The sequence below is a fragment of the Orycteropus afer genome, unplaced genomic scaffold, assembly GCF_000298275.1.
Source record: "Orycteropus afer afer isolate SDZICR_OR568_19922 unplaced genomic scaffold, OryAfe1.0 scaffold00417, whole genome shotgun sequence".
NCBI classification, from domain to species: domain Eukaryota; kingdom Metazoa; phylum Chordata; class Mammalia; order Tubulidentata; family Orycteropodidae; genus Orycteropus; species Orycteropus afer.
The window spans coordinates 2,752,221-2,774,367 of record NW_006922004.1 but is presented as its reverse complement, the minus strand read 5'-3'; the positions used below and the strand labels follow the sequence as shown (position 1 = coordinate 2,774,367).

The 22,147-nt window shown below is 37.6% G+C and overlaps 1 protein-coding gene across 1 annotated transcript in view; it reads right to left on the bottom strand.

Moving 5' to 3' along the window:
- Window positions 1-12,969: 12,969 nt before the first annotated feature.
- The window catches only part of LOC103208151 (DNA excision repair protein ERCC-5), a 114,429-nt gene continuing 105,251 nt past the window's right edge, over window positions 12,970-22,147 (bottom strand). Inside the window, exons 21-23 of the mRNA XM_042782697.1 lie at window positions 16,279-16,479; window positions 15,578-15,662; window positions 12,970-13,554 (exon numbers count right to left, since the gene is read on the bottom strand). Coding sequence (XP_042638631.1) covers window positions 12,970-13,554; window positions 15,578-15,662; window positions 16,279-16,479 — 871 coding nt within the window. The remainder of the gene's footprint in view (window positions 13,555-15,577; window positions 15,663-16,278; window positions 16,480-22,147) is intronic.

Genomic DNA, 22,147 nt, shown 5'->3' with positions numbered 1-22,147 from the left:
CTGGCGGTTCAAACCCACCAGCCACTCCTCGGAAGGAAGGTTGGGCAATCCTACTTCCGTAGTGATACTGCCTCGGAAACCCAAGGAGGGGGCGCTATGAGTCGGGTTTGACTCGACGGCACATAACAACAACAACAACAACAACTGATTAGTGTGGGAGCTCTGGTAGTGTAGTGCCTAAGGCAATTGAATGCTAACCAGAAGGCTGGCAGTTCAAACCCACCAGACACTCCTCGGAAGGATGGTTGGGCAATCTACTTCCATAGTGATACTGCCTCGGAAACCCAAGGCAGGGTCACTATGAATCGGGTCCGACTTGACAGCACATAACAACAACAACAAACTGATTAGTGTAAGGAAAGAGGTTGTGAAGCCAAAGTAGAGGACAACCGCTTAAGATGCCAAAAGAACTTTAGGCTATCTCATAGAACAAGGGAGATAAAAGAATAGTTTTGGGGGCTGTCGAGGCAGCCAGGGATTGAGGGCCCAACATTGCAAAAAGGACAGAGAAGTAAGGCTGATGCTCAGCACTGACTTTTTACTCAAGGCATTTCCAAATTAAGCTGTCAGGGCAAGAAGTTAATTTGCCAGTGTTGTTGCTGTTGTCATTAGGTACCATGGAGTCGGCTCCGACTCATAGCAACCCTATGTGTACAACAGAACAAAACACTGCCCAATTGTTTACCAACCTCACAACCCTTGCTATACTTGAGCCCACAGTTGCAGCTACTGTGTCAATCCATCTCTGACTGCCTTCCTCTTTTTCAATGACCCTCCACTTTACCAAGCATGATATCCTTCTCCACGGAGTGGTCCCTTCTGAAAACATGACCAAAGTAGGTGAGACAAAGTCTGGCCATTCTCACATCCAAGGAGTCTTCTGCCAGCACTTCACTGAGGGCAGATTTGTTTGTTCATCTAGCAGTCCATATTCTTTGCCAACACAACTCAAAAGTATCAAGTCTTCCTTGGTCTTCCTTATTCATTGCCCAGCTGTCACATGCATGAGGCTACTGAAAATACCATGGCTTGGGTTAAGTAAACTTGACTCTTCAAAGAGACATCTTTGCTCTTCAGCACTTTAAAGAGGTCTTTTGCAGCAGATGTGCCCAGTGCAATATAACATCTGATTTCTTGACTGCCGTTCCTATGTGTGTTCATTATGGATCCAAGTAATAAGAAATCTTTGACAACTTCAATCTTCTCTCCATATATCATGATGCCTCTTATTGGTCCAATTGTGTGGATTTTTGTTTTCTTCATGTCGAGGTGTAATCCATACTGCAGACTATTAAAAAAAAAAAAAAAAAAAACCTCACTTCTGTCAAGTCGATCCCAACTCATAGCGACTCCTCCTTGGGTTTCCAAGGCGGTATCTCTACAGAAGGTGATTGCCTAGTCTTCCTTCTGAGGAGTGGCTGGTGGGTTTGAACCACCCACCTTCTGGTTAGCAGTCAAATGCCTTAGGCAGTACATCATAATCTTCATCAGTAAGTGCTTCAAGTCATCTTCACTTTCAGCAAGCAAGATTGTCGTCTGCATATCGCAGGTTGTTAGTGAGTCTTCCTCCAATCCTGACGCAGCATTCTTTTTTATATAATCCAGCTTTTCAGATTATTTGTTCAGAATACAGATTGAATAAATATGGTGAAAGGATACAACCCTGACCCACACCTTTCCTGATTTTAAACCATACAGTATCCCCTTTCTCTGTTTAAACAACAGCCTCCTGGTCTCTGTTACAGGTTCCTCATGAGCACAATTAAGTGTTATGGAATTCCCATTCTTCTCAATGTTATCCATAATTTGGTATGATACACACAGTTGAATGTTTTTCATAGTCATAAAACACAAGTAAACATCATTCTGGTATTCTTTGCTTTCAGTCACGATCCATCTGACATTAGCAATGATATCCCTCATTCCACATCCTCTTCTGAATCCAACTTGCATTTCTGGAAGTTCCCTGTCAATATACTGCTGCAACTGTTTTTTAATAATCTTCAGCAAGATTTTACTTGCATGTGATATTGATGATATTGTTCCATTCTCTGTTGGATCACCTTTGTTTGGAATGGGTACAAATATGGATCTCTTCCAGTCAGTTACCCAGGTAGCTGTCTTCCAATTTCTTTGCATAGACGAGTAAGTACCTCCAGTGCAGCATCTGTTTGTTGAAACACCTCAGTAGGTATTCCATCAATTCCTGGAGCCTTGTTTTTTGCCAATTCCTTCAGTGCAACTTCAGCTTCTTCCTTCAATACCATTGTTTCTTGATCATATGCCACCTCCTGAAATAGATGAACATCGACCAGTTCTTTTTTGTACAGAGACTCTGTCTGTATATTCCTTCCATCTTCTTTTGATGTTTTCTGCATCAATATTTTGTCCATAGAATCTTTCAAGGTTGCAACTCAAGACATGAATTTTTTTCTTCTATTCTTTCATTTTGAGAAATGCTGAGAGTGTTCTTCCCTTCTGATTTTCTAATTCCAGGTCTTCGCACATTTCATTATAATAATTGACTTTGTCTTTCAAGCTGCTGTTTGAAATCTTCTGTTCATCTTTTTTTTTCATTTTTTCCATTTGCTTTAGCTACTCTCTGATCAAAAACAAATTTCGAAGTATCTTCTGACATCCTTTTGGTCTTTTCTTCCTTTCTTGTCTTCTTAATGACCTTTTGCTTTCTTCATGGATGATATTCTTGATATCATACCACAATCCCTCTGGTTTTTGGTCATTGGTTTTCAATGCATCAAATCTATTCTTCAGATAGTCTCTAAATTCAGGTGGGATATAGTCAAGGTCATATTTTGACTCTCATGGACTTGTCTTAATTATCTTCAGCTTCAACTTGAACTTGCATATGAGCAACTGATACTCTGTTCCACAGTCAGCTCCTGGCCTTGTTTTGGCTGAAGATATTGAGCCTTTCCATCTCTTCTTTCTGCAGATGTAGTTCATTTGATTGCTATGTATTCTATTTGTCAATGTCCATGCATATAACCAATGTTTATGTTGTTGAAAAAAGCTATTTGCAATGAGTAAGTTATTGGTCTTGCAAAATTCTATCATGCAATCTCTGGTGTCATTTCTATCACCCAGGCCATATTTTCCAACTATGGGTGATTCTTATTTGCTTCCAACTTTTGCATTCCAATCACCAGTAATAATCAATAATCTTGATTGCATGTTTGGTCAATTTCTGACTGCAAACATTGGTAAAAATCTTTAATTTCCTCATCTTTGGCTTTAGTGGTTGGTGCATAAATTTGAATAATAGTAGTATTAACTGGTCTTCCTTGCAGACATATGGATATTATCCTATCACTGACAGCATTGTATTTCAGGATAGATCTTGAAACATTCTTTGTGTTGACGAATGCCACACCATTCCTCTTTGTCTTACCCAGCATGGTAGATCATATGATTGTCTCTTTCAAAATGGACCATGCCAGTCCATTTCTGCTCACTAATGCCTGGGATATCAATCTATATGTGTTCCATTTCATTTTTGACAACTTCCAATTTTCCTACATTCATACTTTGTACTTTCCATGTTCCAATTATTAATCAATGTTTGCAGCTGTTTCTTCCCATTTTGAGTCATGTCCCATCAGCAAATGGAGATCCCAAAAGCTTTACTCCATCCATGTCATTAAAGCTGACTCTACTTTGAGGAGCTCTGGTAGCATAGTGCCTAAGGCACTTGACTGCTAACCAGAAGGCTGGCGGTTCAAACCCACCAGCCACTCCTCGGAAGGAAGGTTGGGCAATCTACTTCTATAGTGATACTGCCTCAGAAACCCAAGGAGGGGTTGCTATGAGTTGGGTCTGACTCGACAGCACATAACAACAACAAAAACTTCTTTGAGCAGGCAGCTTTTCCCCAGTCATATTTTGAATGCCTTCTGACCTGAGGGGCTCATCTTCTGGTACTATATCACACAATGTTTCAGGGCTATTCATAAAGTTTGCCAGTAATATACCAAATAGTGTTTCACTGGTATTCATCAAGTTTTCACTGGCCGATTCTTTGACAAGTGAATGGTTCCTTCCTTCTTCAGAGTCTGTCTTAGTTTGGAAGCTCCACTAAAGTCTGTCCAACATGGGTGACTGTGCTGGTATTTGAAATACTGGTGGCATATCCTCCAGCTCACAGCAACATGAAAGCCACCACAGTACAACAAACTGACAGACAATAACTAAAATCAGACAAAGTTCAAAGGAAGAGGGAACCACACAAGCTATCAGTTAGTACCCCTGGAAAACTAACTTCTAGAAATGGAAGAAACAAAAAGATGGAGTCTTATGAAGACTGTAAACTAGCCTTGAATCAACTTGGCCCTGATTAGACTGAAGTGATTGGCTGCCTGCCAGAATGACTTTTGGGATCCTCTCTAGAGGAAGATCTAGGACAGCTATAATTTTTCATACAGAATATCTAGCATTCAATCAAAATTTACCAAACATACCAAGAAGCAGATGATAGAAACAACCCCACAGGTGATCCAGATATTGAATTTATTTGGCACAGAATTTTAAAGTAACTATGATTAACATATTCAAGAATATAAATTACAGAAAAATTACAACAGAGAATTGGAATCTATAAAAAGAAGCCCCCAGAATAAGAACTGAAAAATACAATGAGACAAGGAACTCAACAGAAGGGTTTAACATAGATAAACCTAAAAAATAAGTAAGAAAAGAAAAAGGATTCATGCACTGAAACAAACAACTTTATAGAAAAAGCATGCAATGATCATCACCCTAAATAAGCCATAGGTATACCAACCTGGTTTGAAAAATGATAAATTGGTTTTGCTGCTATCTATTTTAAGCAGGCAGCCTATTTTATAGGAAAAATAGCATTATGCTTTTGAGTTGGAAGACTGACTCAGGTTACAACATTTTCCTACTAGATGGATGAATTTGGTTAAGCAAGTTAATGTTCTTAAACATGTTTCTTCTTTTGTAAAAGAATTATACCTTGGTCACAGGGTTCACAGAGAAAAAATATATATATAATACAAACTGCCTGATAAAATACTGCACTTATGGAATAAACTGCTACTGGTTCTCAATATTCATTCTCCACTTCTTTCTGGTCACACAGCCCAGCTAGAGATGACATTTCTAAGCAAATCTAGCATGTTGAAATATAGATGTAGTAGAGACCCAGATGAGAACATTCAAGTAAGACAGCACACCCCAAGAGACTGGTGAACTTGAGACCCTGAATGACCTCATAGAGCATAACTGCCCTACCAGCTCAGACTGGCCAAATTGTTGAGTAAGAGGAAAATAATGTTCTATTTTATTCAGGCCACTGTATATAGACCATCTTTGTTACAGAAGTTTAGCCATTGACCCAGCTAATGCAGTGCAAGTTGTTGTTGTTGTTATGTGCTGTCAAGTCGGACCCGACTCATAGCAACCCCTCCTTGGGTTTCCAAGGTGGTATCACTACGGAAATAGATTGCCCAACCTTCCTTCCGAGGTGGTTGGTGGGTTTGAACTGCCAGCTTTCTGGTTAGCGGTCAGATGCCTTAGTCACTACAGTACCAGAGCTTCTAATGCAGTGCAAAGCAAATGTAAATTCAGCCTAAGTGCCCATCAACAAATGAATGGACAACCAAACTATGGTACATAAATACAATAGACTACTGTACAACATTAAAGAATAATTAAGAATCTGCAAAATATCTCATAATGTAGATGAACTTGGAGGATATTATGCTGAGTGATATAAATCACTATTTGCTGATGATATGATCCTATACCTAGAAAACCCAAGGGACTCAGCAAGAAAACTACTGGAACTAACTGAGAGATTTAGCACAGGGGCAGGATGCAAGATCAACATCCAAAAACCACTTGGATTCCTCTACGCCAGCAAAGAGATTGCTCAAAAAGAAACAAGGAAATCAATACCATCTACAATAGCTACCAAAAAAATAAAATACTTTGGAATAAATCTTATCAAGGATACAATAGATCTGTACAAAGAAAATTAAAAAAGACTACTTCAAGAAACCAAAAGATATCTACACAAATGGAAGAATATACCATGCTTGTGCATAGGACTGAACACTGTGAAAATGTCATTTCTACTCAAAGTAATCTACACATTCAATGCAGTCCCAATCCAGATCCCATCAACATTCTTTAAGGATATGGAAAAACCAATCATTAACTGTATATGGAAAGGAAAGAGACCTTGGATAAGCAAAGCACTACTGAAGAAGAAGAAAGTAGGAGGTCTCACACTGCCAGATCTCAAAAGCTACTATACAGCCACAGTAGTCAAAACTGCCTGGTATTGGTACAATGACAGACACATAGACCAATGGAATAGAACTGAGAACCCAGAAATAGGTCCATCAACCTATGGTCAGCTGATCTTTGACAAAGGGCTGAAATCCATTAAATGGGGACGCGATTGTCTGTTTAACAAATGGTGCTGGCAAAACTGGGTATCTATTTGCAGAAAAATGAAACAAGATCTATATCTCACACCATACACTAAAACTAACTCCAGATGGATCAAAGACTTAAACATGACACTTACAACTATAAAGTTCCTCAAGTAAAAAATAGGGGCAAATTTAGGGGCCATTATATATGGCATAAATAGACTGTCAAGCTTAACCAAAAATGCAGATGAATGGGATCTTCTAAAAATTAATTTTTTATGTGCTTCCAAAGATTTCTCTAAGAGTAAAAAGAGAACCTACAGATTGGGGAAAATATTTGGCAAAGATATATGACAAGGAACTTACCTCTAAAATTTATAGGCAATGACATATCTGACAAGGGACTTAACTCTAAAATTTATAGAAAACTCTAATACCTCAACAACAAAAAGACAAATAATCCAATTAAAAAATGGGTAGAAACATGAATAGACACTTCACCAAAGAGGATTTTCAGGTGGCCAATAAACACATTAGCCATTTAAAAAACTAAAAAAACCAAACTCACTGCTGTCAAGTCAGTTCCGACTCATAGGGACCCCCCTTGGGTTTCCGAGGCGATATCTCTATTGAAGTAGATTGCCCAGTCTTCCTTCCAAGGAGTGGCCAGTGGGTTTGAACCACCAGCCTTCTGGTTAGCAGACAAATGCCTTAGGCACTAAGCCACCAGAGCACCTTAGAGAGATGCAAATCAAAACAAAAATGAGATACCATCTTTCCCCAGCACTAGCAGCAAAGTTCAACAAGACAGAAAATAACAAATGTTAGTGAGGATGCAGAGAAATTGGGACTCTCATACACTGCTGGTGGGACTGTCAAATGATACAACCACCGTGGAAAGCAGTATTGTGATTTCTTAAAAAGTTGGAATAAGAAATACCATTTCACCCAGCAATTCCATTACTAGGTATATATCCTAAATAAGTGAGACTCAGGATAAGATATGCACATACATGTTCATCTCAGCACTATTTACAATAGCAAAAAGATGTAAACAATCTAGGTGCCCATCAATAGAAGAATGGATAAGCAAACTACAGTACATACAATGGAACACTATGCAAACGTAAAGAATAACGTAGAATCTGCAAAACACCACATAATATGGATGAACTTGGAGGACATTATGCTGAGTGAAATAAGTCAATCACAGAACGACAAATATTGTGTTAGTTTGTTATTGTAAAAAGTCAAGGAAACAAGGTTGTAATCACTTCTTGGTCACAGCCAGCTACCCAGAGGGACTGAGTAATTGAACCTGTGGGCTAGGGATCATAGTCACAGGGGACATCAAGCTCAATTGACATAACATACTACACAAAACATTGTTCCACCTCCTACTTTAGCGAGTAGCAGCTGGGATCTTAAAAACTTGCAAGCAGCCATCTAGATGCAATGTTGGGTTTCTCCTCATCCAGAGCAAAGATGAATGAAGAAAACCAAAGACTCATGGAAACAGTTAGTCCTCATGACTGGTACACCATGCAACCCTCAGCCTATACAACTATGAGACCAGAAGAACTAGATGGTGCCCGGCTACCACTGCCAACCACTTGGAGGGGAATCTATGTAGGATATCTTGGATAGAGAGGGAGAACAATGTAGAACAAAACTCAAAATCATTTGGAAAAAAAAAGGCGGAGGGCGACCAGGTTTGCTGGTCTGATAGAGCCTGGTGGAACCACTGAGACTATGGTCCCTAGCCGCCCTTCGGGTCTGGAATTGAACCCACACCTTCCAGCCAAACAAAAGATAGCATAAGAGTTGAACATGTACCTGAAGTACACAGGGAGACAGTTCAGGGGGCAGGAGTGTGTGGAGGGATGGACACAGGGAAGAGGTAACTATCGGAAGGAAGTGGGAGGGGAGCTGCTGCATTGGGGTAAATTGTAGTCAATGTCATGAGACAATTTGTATGTGAACTTCTCTATGGGAAGTGAATTTGCGCTCTAAACTTTCACCCAAATCACAATGAAAAAAAAAAAAGTCAAGGAAAGGTTTATATATGGAAGGAAATTTTCTTTGTTGGTTACCAAGGGTGGGAAGAGAGGGGAGGGAACACTGTTAGATAAGTAGAGACAAATACTGATTTGGATGAAGGGAAGGGCAATGTACCAAATGTGAGTGACGAACACAGTGGCAATGAGGAAAAGGAAGACATAGAGAGGTGCATGGGAGGTAAAGACAACAAAGATGAACCCTTTTGCACATACAGTACTATGTTGTCAGTGATGGCAAACATTGATATACAGGTAGATAGATGGGTGGACAGGCTGAACAATTAGGTATGCCTATGCAGGGGGGAGTGTGCCCAAGAGTAGGTATATAGGGTTGGCAGACAATGTTTCTACAAGTGTATTGAAATGTTCTGTAAAAATTTTCAGGTATATAGTACAACTGACAAAGGACAAGGTTGTTGTCACTTTTTGGCCACAGCCAGATACCCAGAGGGAGCAAGTAGTTGGACCTGTGGGCTCAAGACCATGGTTGCAGGGGACATTAAACTCAATTGGCATAACACACTGCACAAAAACACTGTTCTACATCCTACTTTGGTAAGTAGTGACTGGAATCCTAAAAGCTTGCTAGCAGTCATCTTGATGTAATGATTGGTCTCTCCTCGTCCAGAGCAAAGAAGAATGAAGAAAACCAAAGACACATGGAAACAACTAGTCCAAGGGATTGGTACATCATGCAGTCCTCAGCCTATCTGACTATGAGACCAGAAGAACTAGATGGTTCCCAGCTACAACTGTCAACCATTTGGAGGAGGATCTATGTAGGAGATCCTTGATGGAGTGTAAGAACAATGTGGAACAAAACTCAAAATCATGAAAAAAAAGGGGGGGTCGGAGGGCGGGACCAGGTTTGCTGGTCTGATAGAGCCTGGTGGAACCCCTGAGATTATGGCCCCTAGCTGCCCTTCAGGTCTGGAATTGAATCCACTCCTGTGGCTTCCAGCCAAACAAAAGACAGGCATATGAGCTGAACATTTACATTAGGTAGATACACTCTTTGGAGAGATCAATCATGGGAAAATAGAAGGGCTGTGTATGCTCAGGGGACAGCTTGGAGGGCAGGAGTGCATAGGAGGGAAAGATACAGGGAAAAGGTAACTATGGGGAGAAAGTGGGAAGAGAGCTGTTGCATTGTGGCAAATAGCAATGTCATGAGACAAAGTGTATGTGGACGGCTGTATGGAAAATGAATTTGCTCTGTAAACTTTTCCCAAATCACAGTAAAACTTTAAAAAAAAAAAAAAGTCAAGGAAAGGTTTACACAGGAAGGGGAATTTTCTTTATTGGTTACCAGGGATGAGAGGGGAGGGAGGGAAAATTGCTAGCTAGTTAAGAGACATGTATCGAGCCTTCCCACAAAGAGAAGCCAGAAAGAAAAAAAAAAAGAGACATGTATCAATTTGGGTAATCGGTAAGCCAATATAACAAAAGCATGTAACCCGCACAATATCACTAAGGAAGATACACAAGACAGAGAGGTGCACAAGAGGTGCACACAACAAAGATAAATACTATTACATACACAATACTACATTATTAGTAATAAACATTTAATCTATGGGTAGATACTTAGGTAGACAGAAATGATGATCAGGTATGTATAGGCAAATGAGCATATACCCATGACTTTCCAGGTTGGCAGACAGTATTTCTACATAAGTATTTGTATGTGCTTTAAAAATGTTCAGAATAGAAGTAACAGGAAAATTAACTTCTTAGCTACAAGCACCTTGGGGAAGTGAGTTGCTGGGCCACGAGCTTGAGGCCATGGTTGCAGGGAACATCAAACTCGATTGCTAGAACATAACACATACAAATATATATATATTGTTCTAAATCCTACTTTGGTAAGCAGCAACTAGTCTTAAAAGCTTGTAAGCAGCCAGCCATCTAAGGTGCAACTATTGGTCTTTCCTCAATCAGAACAAAGAAGAGTAAAAAAAAATCAAAGACACATGGACACAATTTGGCCAAAGGAATAATGGACTATGGAAACTTCAATCTATAGGACCCTAAGACAAGAAGAACTAGATGGTATCTGGGTACCAACACCAACCACTCAGAAACTGGAGATTCTGGATAGAGTGGGAGAAAAATGTGGAACAAAATTCAAAAACATAAAAAAGACCAGGATTACTAGTCAGATAGAAACTGAAGAAACCCACCCTCCCAACACTATGGCCCCTCATCACCCTTGGGCCTCTAATTGAACACATTTTCACATCTTAACTCTCAGCCTAACAACAGACAGGCCTATGAGCTGAATGGGAGCTCTGGTAGCATAGTGCCTAAGGCATTTGACTGCTAACCAGAAGGCTGGAGGTTCAAACCCCCCAGCCACGCCTCGGTTGGGAAATCTATGTCTGTAGTGACACTGCCTCGGAAATCCCAAGGAGGGGTTGCTATGAGTCGGGTCTGACTTGAGGGCAGTGAGTTTTTTTTTTATGAGCTGAAAAATTACACCAGGGAAATGCACTCCTTAGAATAACCAACCACAGGAGATCAGAAGGGCAGCATTTGCACAGGGAGAAAGGTAGGGGAAAAGGAACACATAGAAAGAAGAAGGGGGGGTAACCACAGGGGGGGAAGGGGAAGAGCGATGTTACATGGTAGGGATTGTAATCAACTTCACAACACAAAATGGGTATGAACTGTTAGAAAACAGTTCTCCTCTGTAGAACTGTTTTGTTGGAAAACAAATCTGCTCTTTAAAATTTCACCCAAATCACAAAAAGTTTTAAAAATATGTATGTTATATATTAAAGGCAATTATTTTTTTTATTTTTTTTAGTAAAACTACTCATACCCTGTCTACAAATACATATGCAGGAAACTTCCAATTATAAGCAGCTGACAGAAATGGGAATAACATGAAAAAGCTAATGTTTCCCCTCAAAAAAAGCATTCAATTGTTTCAAATATCTTCAGAGAAAAGCAGCATTAAGAAAAGATATGATGGTTTATTTACACAGAAGTCATTGTTGACTTTAGAAAACAGCTGCTGCAGAAGACTAATGGAAGCAGACATATTTCTAATCAGGAATGAACTAAATAATGAGCAAAGAAAAGTAGCAGCTATAGCCCCAGTTATTTGAGAAGTTTGGCTGAAAAGTCAACGTAAATGATAGCCTGAAAACAAACAAACAAAGATCTAGGGGTCATTCACAGGTTGTTGGAAGTATTAATTTGTATTTTGTTTCCATTGGAAAAGATTTTTCAACTATTTAAAAGCAGAGAGAAGGAAATCAGTAAAGATGGAAAACTAAAGATGCCAGTAAAGTCTCAGACGGAGGAAGCTACCTCTGAAGGCAGACAAATACATGTCCAAAGGAATTAGATTGTTCTTAACCTAAGCAACCAGTAGTTTGGGTGTCATTATTGTGGGATGTCTCAGCAGAAGAAATTTTAAAATAACCTTTGCCTGGCCACTTGAGGAGTTCTGGTGGCGTAGTACCTAAGGCATTTGACCGTTAACCAGAAGGCTGGTGGTTCAAACCCACCAGCCACTCCTTGGAAGGAAGACTGGGCAATCTACTTCCATAGTGATACCACCCCAGAAACCCAAAGAGGGGTCACTATGAATCAGATCCAACTCAAGGGCAGTGAGTTTGGTTTTTTTGTTGTTGTTGTTCTGGGCACTCTAAAGAAACATCTTTTAATAATAATGAACCCCTGGAAGCCACTTTTAAAGTTGGCCCACCTATACCAGTTTAATTACAGACCTGAACCCCCAAATCCATTTACACAGAAGCCAGCTTTTGACAACAAAAGTATTTTAAAAGCCCAACATTACAGTATCAAGGTTCTCACAATTAGTGGCCACCAGTGAAATGATGCTCCCTATATAAGTTTTCTAATTGTTTGCTTATAACCATAGAAAACATTTCTTCTAATATGTTTCGGCAGTGAGCTTCCTTCCTGCTATTCTTTCAACTGGAACCTTAGGGAAAAGGAGAAGTAGCAAGACACAGGACTTCATGTAGTTGGGTGGAACTGTCAATATTGTGGTATGAAAAATAAGGATATTTTGCCTCTTGTCTAAGTCTGAAAGTCAGAGGGAAGGCTTATTTAGAGTGAGTACCAATCAATATAAAGCCTTTTTCTTAAAAAAAATGTGGTCAGAAAGCATCTGATATTGAAAATATGAAGACAACTCCTGTGATTACAAGGAAACACTCAATGAAGTAGAAAACACCAGAAAAAGTAACATACTGAGAAACAGGTAATTGTAGAGTATTAATTTGTATTTTGTTTTCATTGGGAAAGATTTTTCAACTATTTAAAAGCAGAGAGAAGGAAATCAGTAAAGATGGAAAAAGGTAATTGTAGAGTTTAGCACCCATATATTTAAAAGCCACACACTGAATATAAAGATTACGTAAATTTGTTTAATTTTATTATATCCTCACAGCAAATTCATTAGGAAATGTAAAAATATCTGTATAAATATACAGAAAATACATTTTCTTACATTAGGTTTTTCTTTGTCTTACTCTTGTATTTCTCAATCTCCCTTTTTTCTTCCCAAATACAGATCTAGCAGTCACCATGACTACTTTTGTTTTCGTTTCATCATCACTAGAGCTGCTCGTAGTCACACCTTCATGCTTCACATGATCATGTTTCACTGTGTTCTGTAAATCTGAAGGGCTGATTTTTGACTCTTTAGCTGCTTTTTCCCTTTGGCTGTTAATTAAAGATAAGCTTTCGGCATCCTCACCTGAAGATGCATCAGATGATTCTGAGAGGTAGGCCTCCCCCAAAAATCCACCACATTTATTCCCTCGTTTAGAATCAGAAAGTCTTTTTCTTTTCAGGCTTGATGAATCTTTCAATTTATTTTCTATGCTTCTCTTCTGGGTTTTTCCTTTTACCTTATCAAGTATCTCAAACTCTTTCTCCATAGCAACCGAAATTGCTTCTATTTCACTAGCTTCTTCCCGTTCCTTCCTCAGCATACATGTCACAGCTCTGTTGAGTCTCCGGCTCTTAATACCCTTAGCATCTTGTTTCTCCTGTTGAGCTAATCTAAAGAAAGAATCAATTCGAAGCTGAGTCTAAAAAAATAGAATAAACATAAATTAGACAAGTTTCTTAAAAGAAACAAAGATCTCAACCTTGGTCACTGGCATTAGATAACTATGTCAGAGAACACTATTTCATTATCTCTTAGAAACCAGTTTACTCCCAAATGAGTAAAATTTTACTTTCTATATCACATTTTAAGTACTACTTAAATAAACTCTGTCAACTGTCCACATCTCAGATATGAAATCTCTTACCAGGCACTCAAAAAGTGCTGTTTTTTCGGTAGCCACATCTACTGCTTTCCCTTGGAGTAATATAATTTTATAGGGTCCATTCCTAAATTCTACTATTTTCTTCTTTAAAAAATATTATCATCACTCAATTTCCTTAGGAAGCAATTCCACAAACAATATTAGCAGCCATTAGAAACACGCATGTTGCTGGTTCAGAAAATCTATTTTTTAAGAAGGTATTTGTAAAAAATATTTACATATGAGAAAAGTTATATGCCTAATATTTATCATATTTATAAAAAATTAAAATGTGAAGGTCTAACAAGTAAACCAAACTAATTAAGTTAAATTCCCTTGATGCAATATAATCTGGTCATTTGAAATTATGGAAACTAATCAATAATGCAGAAAAAAAAAACAAAAATGAGTTATGTTAATGAGTGTGGGTAGAGGAAAGGAATATAAAGTTACATTTACATACGCTAACGATTATATGTTGGAAGGAGGAGGAAATAAAAGGAAATAAACCTAAATGTCAAGATCTGTGTTAGAGGAGATAGAAAATAATTTTTCTTCATTTTTTCACTTTCCAATTTAGGGGGAATAAATTAATATTAACTTCTATAATGAAAAGGGGGAAAATGTTCCAAAAAATTCATCTATAATTAAGGACTCACTAAGCCAAATAGATTTCTTTCTCTATTGGTTCCTAACAGTTTCAATAAGTGAAGTCATCAAGCAAAAAAAGGGGAAATGCTTTCTGGAAATGTTTACTCTGGTTTTTGTTTTTGTCTTTAAAAACAAAAAGAACAATGAAAAGGATAAAAGCTAACAGAAATTGAAAAGGAGCTCTGGTGGTGCAGTGGTTGAAGCATTTGGCTGCTAACCAAAAGGTCAGCGGTTAGAACCCACCAACCTCTCTCCGGGAGAAAGATGAGGCAGTCAGCTTCTGTAAAGATTTACAGCCTGGGAAACCTTATGAGGCAGTTCAACTCTGTCCTATAATGTCACTACGTATCAGAAACAACTTGATGACAGCAGGTTGGTTAGGTTTTGGTTTAACAGAAATTCATTTAATTTAAATATACAGTCTAGGGGAGCTCTGGTGGCATAGTGCCTAAGGCATCTGACCGCTAACCAGAAGGCTGGCGGTTCAAACCCACCAGCTACTCCTCGGGAGGAAGGTTGGGCAATCTACTTTCACAGTGATACTGCCTTGGAAACCCAAGGCGGGGTCACTATGAGTCAGGTCAGACTCGACAGCACATAACAACAATAAAGACTTACCACCTTGGAAACCCAAAGAGGGTCACTATGAGTCAGAATCGACTCAATGGCAGTGAGTTTGGTTTGGGTTTTTTAAGAGCTATGGCCCCATTTCTGCTATATAGTTTATACACATTTTGTGAATTTGTTCTGAGGAGTGGAAAGGCTTGCTTTTTAGTGGTAGAAACGTACTCATAAGTAAAGCAAGATGTTGTTACCTATATGATAACTAAAGACCATAAAAAGACCTTTTTCTCTTCAAAAATCTCCTGTACCTAAATAGACTTTTTTTTTTTCCTCTTCAAAGTTAAAAAAAAAAAAAAAAAAAGAATGGAAATTGAGGGCCAGCATGAAGAGTGATATTAGAAAATGAAGACAAAGTCAAACTTTTTTAATATATTTTCCTGTTCTCTTATCTAAAGTTATCATCACTTTTAAATGTATGTGCTATGCCCTAAAATAAAAGTGTTACTGGTCTTTAGTACCTGCCAAACATAGCCTTAATAAGTTTACTCTTTCTCCTGAGCTTAGGAAAAAAGCCCACCATGATTACCTGCTGAGCATTCAGTTGCTTTAGTATTGGAAACAGAGATTCATCTGTCTTAGTTCTATTCCAGCCAAAATACCGCTGACAAAATCTGCAGACAGTTAAGACTTACAAATGTTTTCAAAGATATTTAAAGAAGTGATAAATCTAGAAGTACCAAGAACCTACCCTTGAATCCTCGTATCTCCAAATATTTTCATATTTACAAAGATTAAAGTGGTAAAAGAAAAGAATAACAACACAAATTATACCAATATAATTATCTAGCACTATGTTCTTTTCAATATCCTGTAAGATCAAACATATTCAACTATTATTTTAGGATATCAAAGACTCTTGAGAAAAGAAAACAGTAGTTAATTTCTTTGAGGATAAAAAACAAACACAAAAAGACAGTAGTTCAATTAATTCTATTGTAAACTTTTCAACATCTATTCAAATGACACACAAAAAAGAACAACAGTAATAAAAAGGATAAAGTTAATCATCTTATCTCTTCAGACTAATATTTAAGTATCTAGTTGCATCTATGAATGCTCATTGGGGCTTATTCCAAATAAATAAGCTCTTTAAAATTAAGGATAGGGAAAAAGAACTGAAAGGAATCAATGTAATGTAAGAAAAAAAACAATCTAACTTCATAAGTTTTATACCAAAACACATATTTAACTCAGTGTTCCTTTATGTTTTAAGAAATAAAAGGATATTCTCTAATTTTTTCAAGATCAGGTTTTCCCCACAGAAATGATCCCTTTGAGTCATCCACTGTGGGCCTCAGGTAAGCGTCAGCAACAGCTGGGTTAGGAAAACCAGGAGTGAGTTGCAGCTTCCGTAATTTTTTCTTCACTTTAGTGTCATGAGGATTAGGTCTTATCTTCTTATTTTGTTGAGCTTCATGCCACCATTCTCTATAAGGTAAAAAGGAAACAATTATAATATAAAGTCATAAAGACAATGTAGTAGATGCCCTGTAGGAAAAAGAGGAATGCTTAGAGTTATAAACAAAAAAAACAAACCAATTGCTGTTGAGTACGTTAACTTGAATTCAAGTCCCAATTCTGAAACAAATTATATCATTTATAGAACAAAATTGTTACTTTTAAAATTATTAACAACAGAAAATGGTAAACATGTATTATTACTTTTAACATTATTAACAATAATATAAAATGATGGTAAACATTTATCAAATGCTCACTCTTTGTTAAGAGCTATGTTAAGTACTTTATATGCCCAATAATCACACAAGCAGAACCCTATCGTTAATCTCACTTTACAGATGAGGAAATTGAACTCAAAAAGAAGTACCTAACTTGCTCAAGATTTCATAGTTAGAATTGGAACAGTAAGAACTCTGATAATCTTCCTCCAGAGCCCCCACTCATAATAAAAGTCACAACTTCTCAAAGTCTTTCTCAATGGTAAAATTGAAGTAATATGCTTGCATTATCCAGCTTGAATCAATAATGAATCCAAGAATATTTAATAAAATGAAAAAATGCCAAGAACATGTTAAATTTAAAAAGTACAGGACCTAACTGTACATAAAGTATGGCTCCAATTTTGCTCAAAATCATTAAAAAAAAAGATCAGGCTTATTGGTCTGATAGAGACTGGTGAAACTCCTGAGACTATGGTGCCTAGTCACCATTCAGGTCTGAAATTGAACTTACTACCATGGCTTCCAGCCAAACAATAGGCATGTTGTTGTTGTGTTATATGCTGTAGACTTGGCCCCGACTCATAGCGACCCCTCCTTGGGTTTCCGAGGCAGTATCACTACTTAGGCACTATAAGGTGAATATTTACACCAGGTAGGTACACTCCTTAGAACAATTAATCATGGGAGCTCAGAGGGGGAGTATTTGCACAGGGAGATAGCTCAGAGGGCAGCAATGCACAGGAAAGAAGGACACAGGGAAAAGGTTACCACAGGGAGGAAGTGGGAAGAGAACTGTTAACATTATGGGGGTTGCAATCAATGTCATGAAACAAAATGTGTATAAACTGCTGTATAAACCAAAAAAAATCAAACCCACTCCCACAGAGTCAATTCCGACTCACAGTGACCCCATTTTGGTTTCCAAGGTGGTAAATCTTTATGGAAGTAGACTGCCCCATCGTTCTTCCACAGAGTGTCTGGGGGTTTGAACTGCCACCTTCTGGTTAGCAGTCAAATGCCTTAGGCACTTAGGAAATGAATTTGCTTTATAAACTTTCACCCAAATCATACACAAAAAAAGTATGATCTCAATCTTGGAAAGCACATGCAGATATGTGAAAAAAAAAAAGTAAATTGAAATATTTACAATAATAAAAAACAATGACTATCATTTTATTGTGTGCTACGCAATGTTCTGAACACTTTACCTGCTAACTCATTTAATTTTCATATCCCAAATATATAAATACTATTCATTTTTCAAGTTTGAAAGCAGTTATGTAGCTATAAAAGATTAGAATGGGGTATGTCTGTAGCTCTCTTTGAGAGATGAGAACATAGCTGTTCATTTTCTTCTTTATAATTCACCTGTTTTTTGAATTTTTTTTATATTATAACCATAAATTATTATGGAAAGTTAAAGATGGTCACACATTCTTTGACATTCCTCACATCAAGATGTGGAGTCCATGTCCTTTCCCCTTGAATTGGGTAGATTATCTGTGTATATACATATATATATATATATATATGTATATACACACACACACACACACATATATATATACATTATATACATATATATATATACATACATACATGTGTATGTGTATATATATATATATACACATACATATACATACATACACATACATCAAGTATATGTATATATGTGTGTGTGTGTATTTGATATATATAATATACTTAAGAAGTGACACTGTACCAGGTCTTAAGAGACTACAGTTTCTATGGTCAGCTAATCTTTTACAAAGGGCTGAAATTCATTAAGTAGGGAAAAGATAGTCTCTCTAACAAATAGTGCTGGCAAAACTGGATATCCATTTGCAGAAAAATGAAACAAGATCCGTATCACACACCATACATAAAAACTAACTCCAGATGGCTCAAAGACTTAAATGTGAAACCTAAAACTATAAAGTTCTTCAAGGAAAATATAGGGGTAAATTTAGGAGCCCTAATATATGGCATAAATAGACTATCAAGCATAACACAAAATGGACAAACAGCAGAAGATAAACTAGATGAATGGGACTTATTCAAAACTAAATTTTTATGTGCTTCCAAAGACTTCTCCAAAAGAGTCAAAAGAGAACCTACAGATTAGGAAAAAAATATTTGGCAATGACATATCTGACAAGGGATTTATCTCTAAAACTTATAGAAAACTCCAACACCTCAACATTAAAAAGACAAATAATCCCATTTAAAAATGGGCAGAAGACATGAATAGACACTTCACCAAAGAGGATATTCAGGTGGCCAACAAACACATGAAGAAATGTTCATGATCATTAGCCATTAGAGAGATGCAAATCAAAACAACAATGCGATACCATCTTGCCCTAGCACTAATAGCAAAGTTCAACAAGACAGAAAATAACAAATGTTGGCAAAGATGTGGAGAGATTGGGACTCTCATACACTGCTGGTAGGACTGTCAAATGATATAACCATTGTGGAAATTAGTATGGTGCTTCCTTAAAAAGTTCGAATTAGAAATACCGTTTGATCTAGCAATCCCATTACTAGGTATATATCCTAAAGAAATGAGAGCTAGGAAACGAATACATACATGTACATCCATGTTCATCGCAGCACTATGCACAATAGCAAAGAGATGGAAACAACCTAAGTGCCCACCAACTGAGAAATAGATAAACAAACTGTGGTACATACACACAATGGAATACTATGCAACACTAAAGAATAATGTAGAATCCACAAAAACACCGTATAACATGGATGAACTTAGAGGACATTATGCTGAGTGAAATAAGTCAATCACAGAAGGCCAAATATTGTATTAGTCCACTATTATAAAAAGTCAAGAATAGGCTTATATGTAGAAAGAAACTTCCTTTGTTGGTTACCAGGGATGGGACGGGAGGGGAGAAAAAACTACTATGGAGGTAAAAAAAAAAAAAAGAAAGGGAAAAAAAAAAGAAACCTACGATTATTAGTGGTTATCAGCGGTAGGAAGAAGGGAAAAGGGGGAATCTTTTGTTAATGGGGCACTGAGTTTATCCTAATGGTGGTGGAATATTTAAGAAAAGAACTGCAATGATGGTAGCACAACATGAAAAATGTCATCAATGTCCCTGACCTGTAAATGCAAAAGTTGTTATGCTGCTGAATGTCTTGATGTGTATGTTTTAACCACAATTTAAAAAAAAAAAAAAAAAGAGGGAGAGAGAGACTGCCGTTTCTATTTGTCTTCTCTTGGAATAAAGAGTCCTAGTGCTGCACTGGTTAAAAGTGGTAGGTTGCTAACTGAAAAGTCAGCTGTTCGAACCTACCAGCCACTCTACAAGTGAAAGATTTCCAGCCTTGGAAACCCTATGGGGCAGTTCTACTGTTGTATAGAGCTGCGATGTGTCAGAATTGACTCCATGGTGGTGGTTTTGGTTTCTCTTGGAATGTTTGCTCTTGGAACCAGTGGACATACTGGAGGGAAGCCTAAGCTCGTGAAAAGGCCCAAATGGAGAGGATGCAAGGCCCCTGGCCAACAGCTCCACGTCAGCTCCCAGACAACAGCCAGCATCGATTTGCCAGCCACGTTAGTGAATGAGCCCTCTTTGTGGATCCTCTAGCCCAGATGAGCTGCCCCAAGTGACATCACAAGGAACAGGGATGAGGCATTTGAGGACTGATCAAATTGTAGATTTCTGAGAAAAATAAATGAATATAGCTGAATTTTAAGCCACTGAAGTTTAATGTGGTTTGCGTAGCAATAACAGACAATCTGAAAATTTATATTAGAAAAAATAACATAAAAGTTAAAAACACAGCACAACCTTCACCAATCCACATATTCAATGGAACCTTAAAAAAAAAAAAAACACCACCACCAATATCTCACATTTCACTGCTTCACATATTTAGAAAATGATTTGTATTTGTGTCTCAGCCAGTGTTTCAACTCACTGGTGCAGGAGTGCCATCTGGCACTGAAAAAGCATCACTGCAGTCTTCATCAATTTTACAATAACGTTTCCAAGAGTTCACTGGGAAAATATTTACAATTCTCCCTCACTCTCCTTTTGTTTTTCCATCTTTGAAATAATTATCATGATTGCCACTTAAGAGTATCAGCACAACACCCTGTGAGCCCATCAAGCTTCCTTATAGTAAGAAAACCAGGTACTTAATATAAAGATGGAAGATGAGATTTGTCAATTAGCTTAGCAGTGGGGGAGACAATAGAGAGTGATGACAAGTGTGATGAAATTGCAGGATTCATGTCTTAACTAGAGTAGTGTGATGGGAGAGGAGAACTGCTGATATTCCACACCAGCTATCTTGTGGACATTTGGGAATTTAGGCCCAGCATGACCAAATCTCCTTTCCCTCCAAGAGAATCTAAAATTTTCTGCAAAATCTCCCAAATTTGTTGGTAGCTATTTCAAAATTAAAGCTCTGTACAAGAGTACATGAAGTACACCAAACCAAACGCACTGAGGCTAAATTCTGGCTGCATGCCCACCTCTGCTTTAAAGGACGAGTGACTAGCCAGAGTCTGGTTAGGAGAAAGTGAAAACAGAAAAGAAAGCAAGTCAAAAATCTCACTTTTATTGTTCTTCTACTCCTCTTTTTGCTCTTTAACTCTGCATCCTCCTAAACCTCCCAAGCCAGGGCTGAGACAGCTACTGCGCCAAGGAAAGGCTAGAAGACCAAAGGCAGGAATTGTGACTGAAAAAATTCTTACCTGACTTCAAAAAAATATAAACAATAGGCAACAAGGAAGCAGAAACTATTGAACCAAGAAAAGGAAAAGAAAATAATGGCCATTCACTAAATTAAGCATGCCAATTGTTAATATACATGAAAAAATACTAACTCTTCCTCTACTAATTAGGATATCAAATTTAAAACTTAGATCCCATTTTCACTTATCTTAAAATAATAATTAAGCAAGAACTCAAAGATATATATATAATGACACTCAAATCAGTATTTGTTTATACCTTTAAAAACTCTAAATTTAAAAATAATTAATCATTATACAACCAAAAAAAAGTCTACTGTGATTAAAAACAATGATACAAATCTATATATTGCTGACAATGTGCCTTGTTGTATCACCAAATGGGTTGCAGGCAACATAAAAAATATATGTAGTGATTTCTCACTAGTGTTAAAAGTGTGCGTGTTTGTGTGTGTGTATAGGTAGTCCTGACTTACAATGGCATTCTGTTCCAACAACTCCTTCATGAACTGGTTCTGATGTAACTCAAATACCTTTTTTTTTTTCTTTTAGTTTTCACTTTAACTGCTTTTTATTAGTAGTAATTTTATAAATGAGGTTTTTATTCGTCTTGGGGGTAGGCATAAGAATGAAAACATCAGCAAATTATGCACTGCGACACTGTATGTAGTACATATTACTAAAAAGA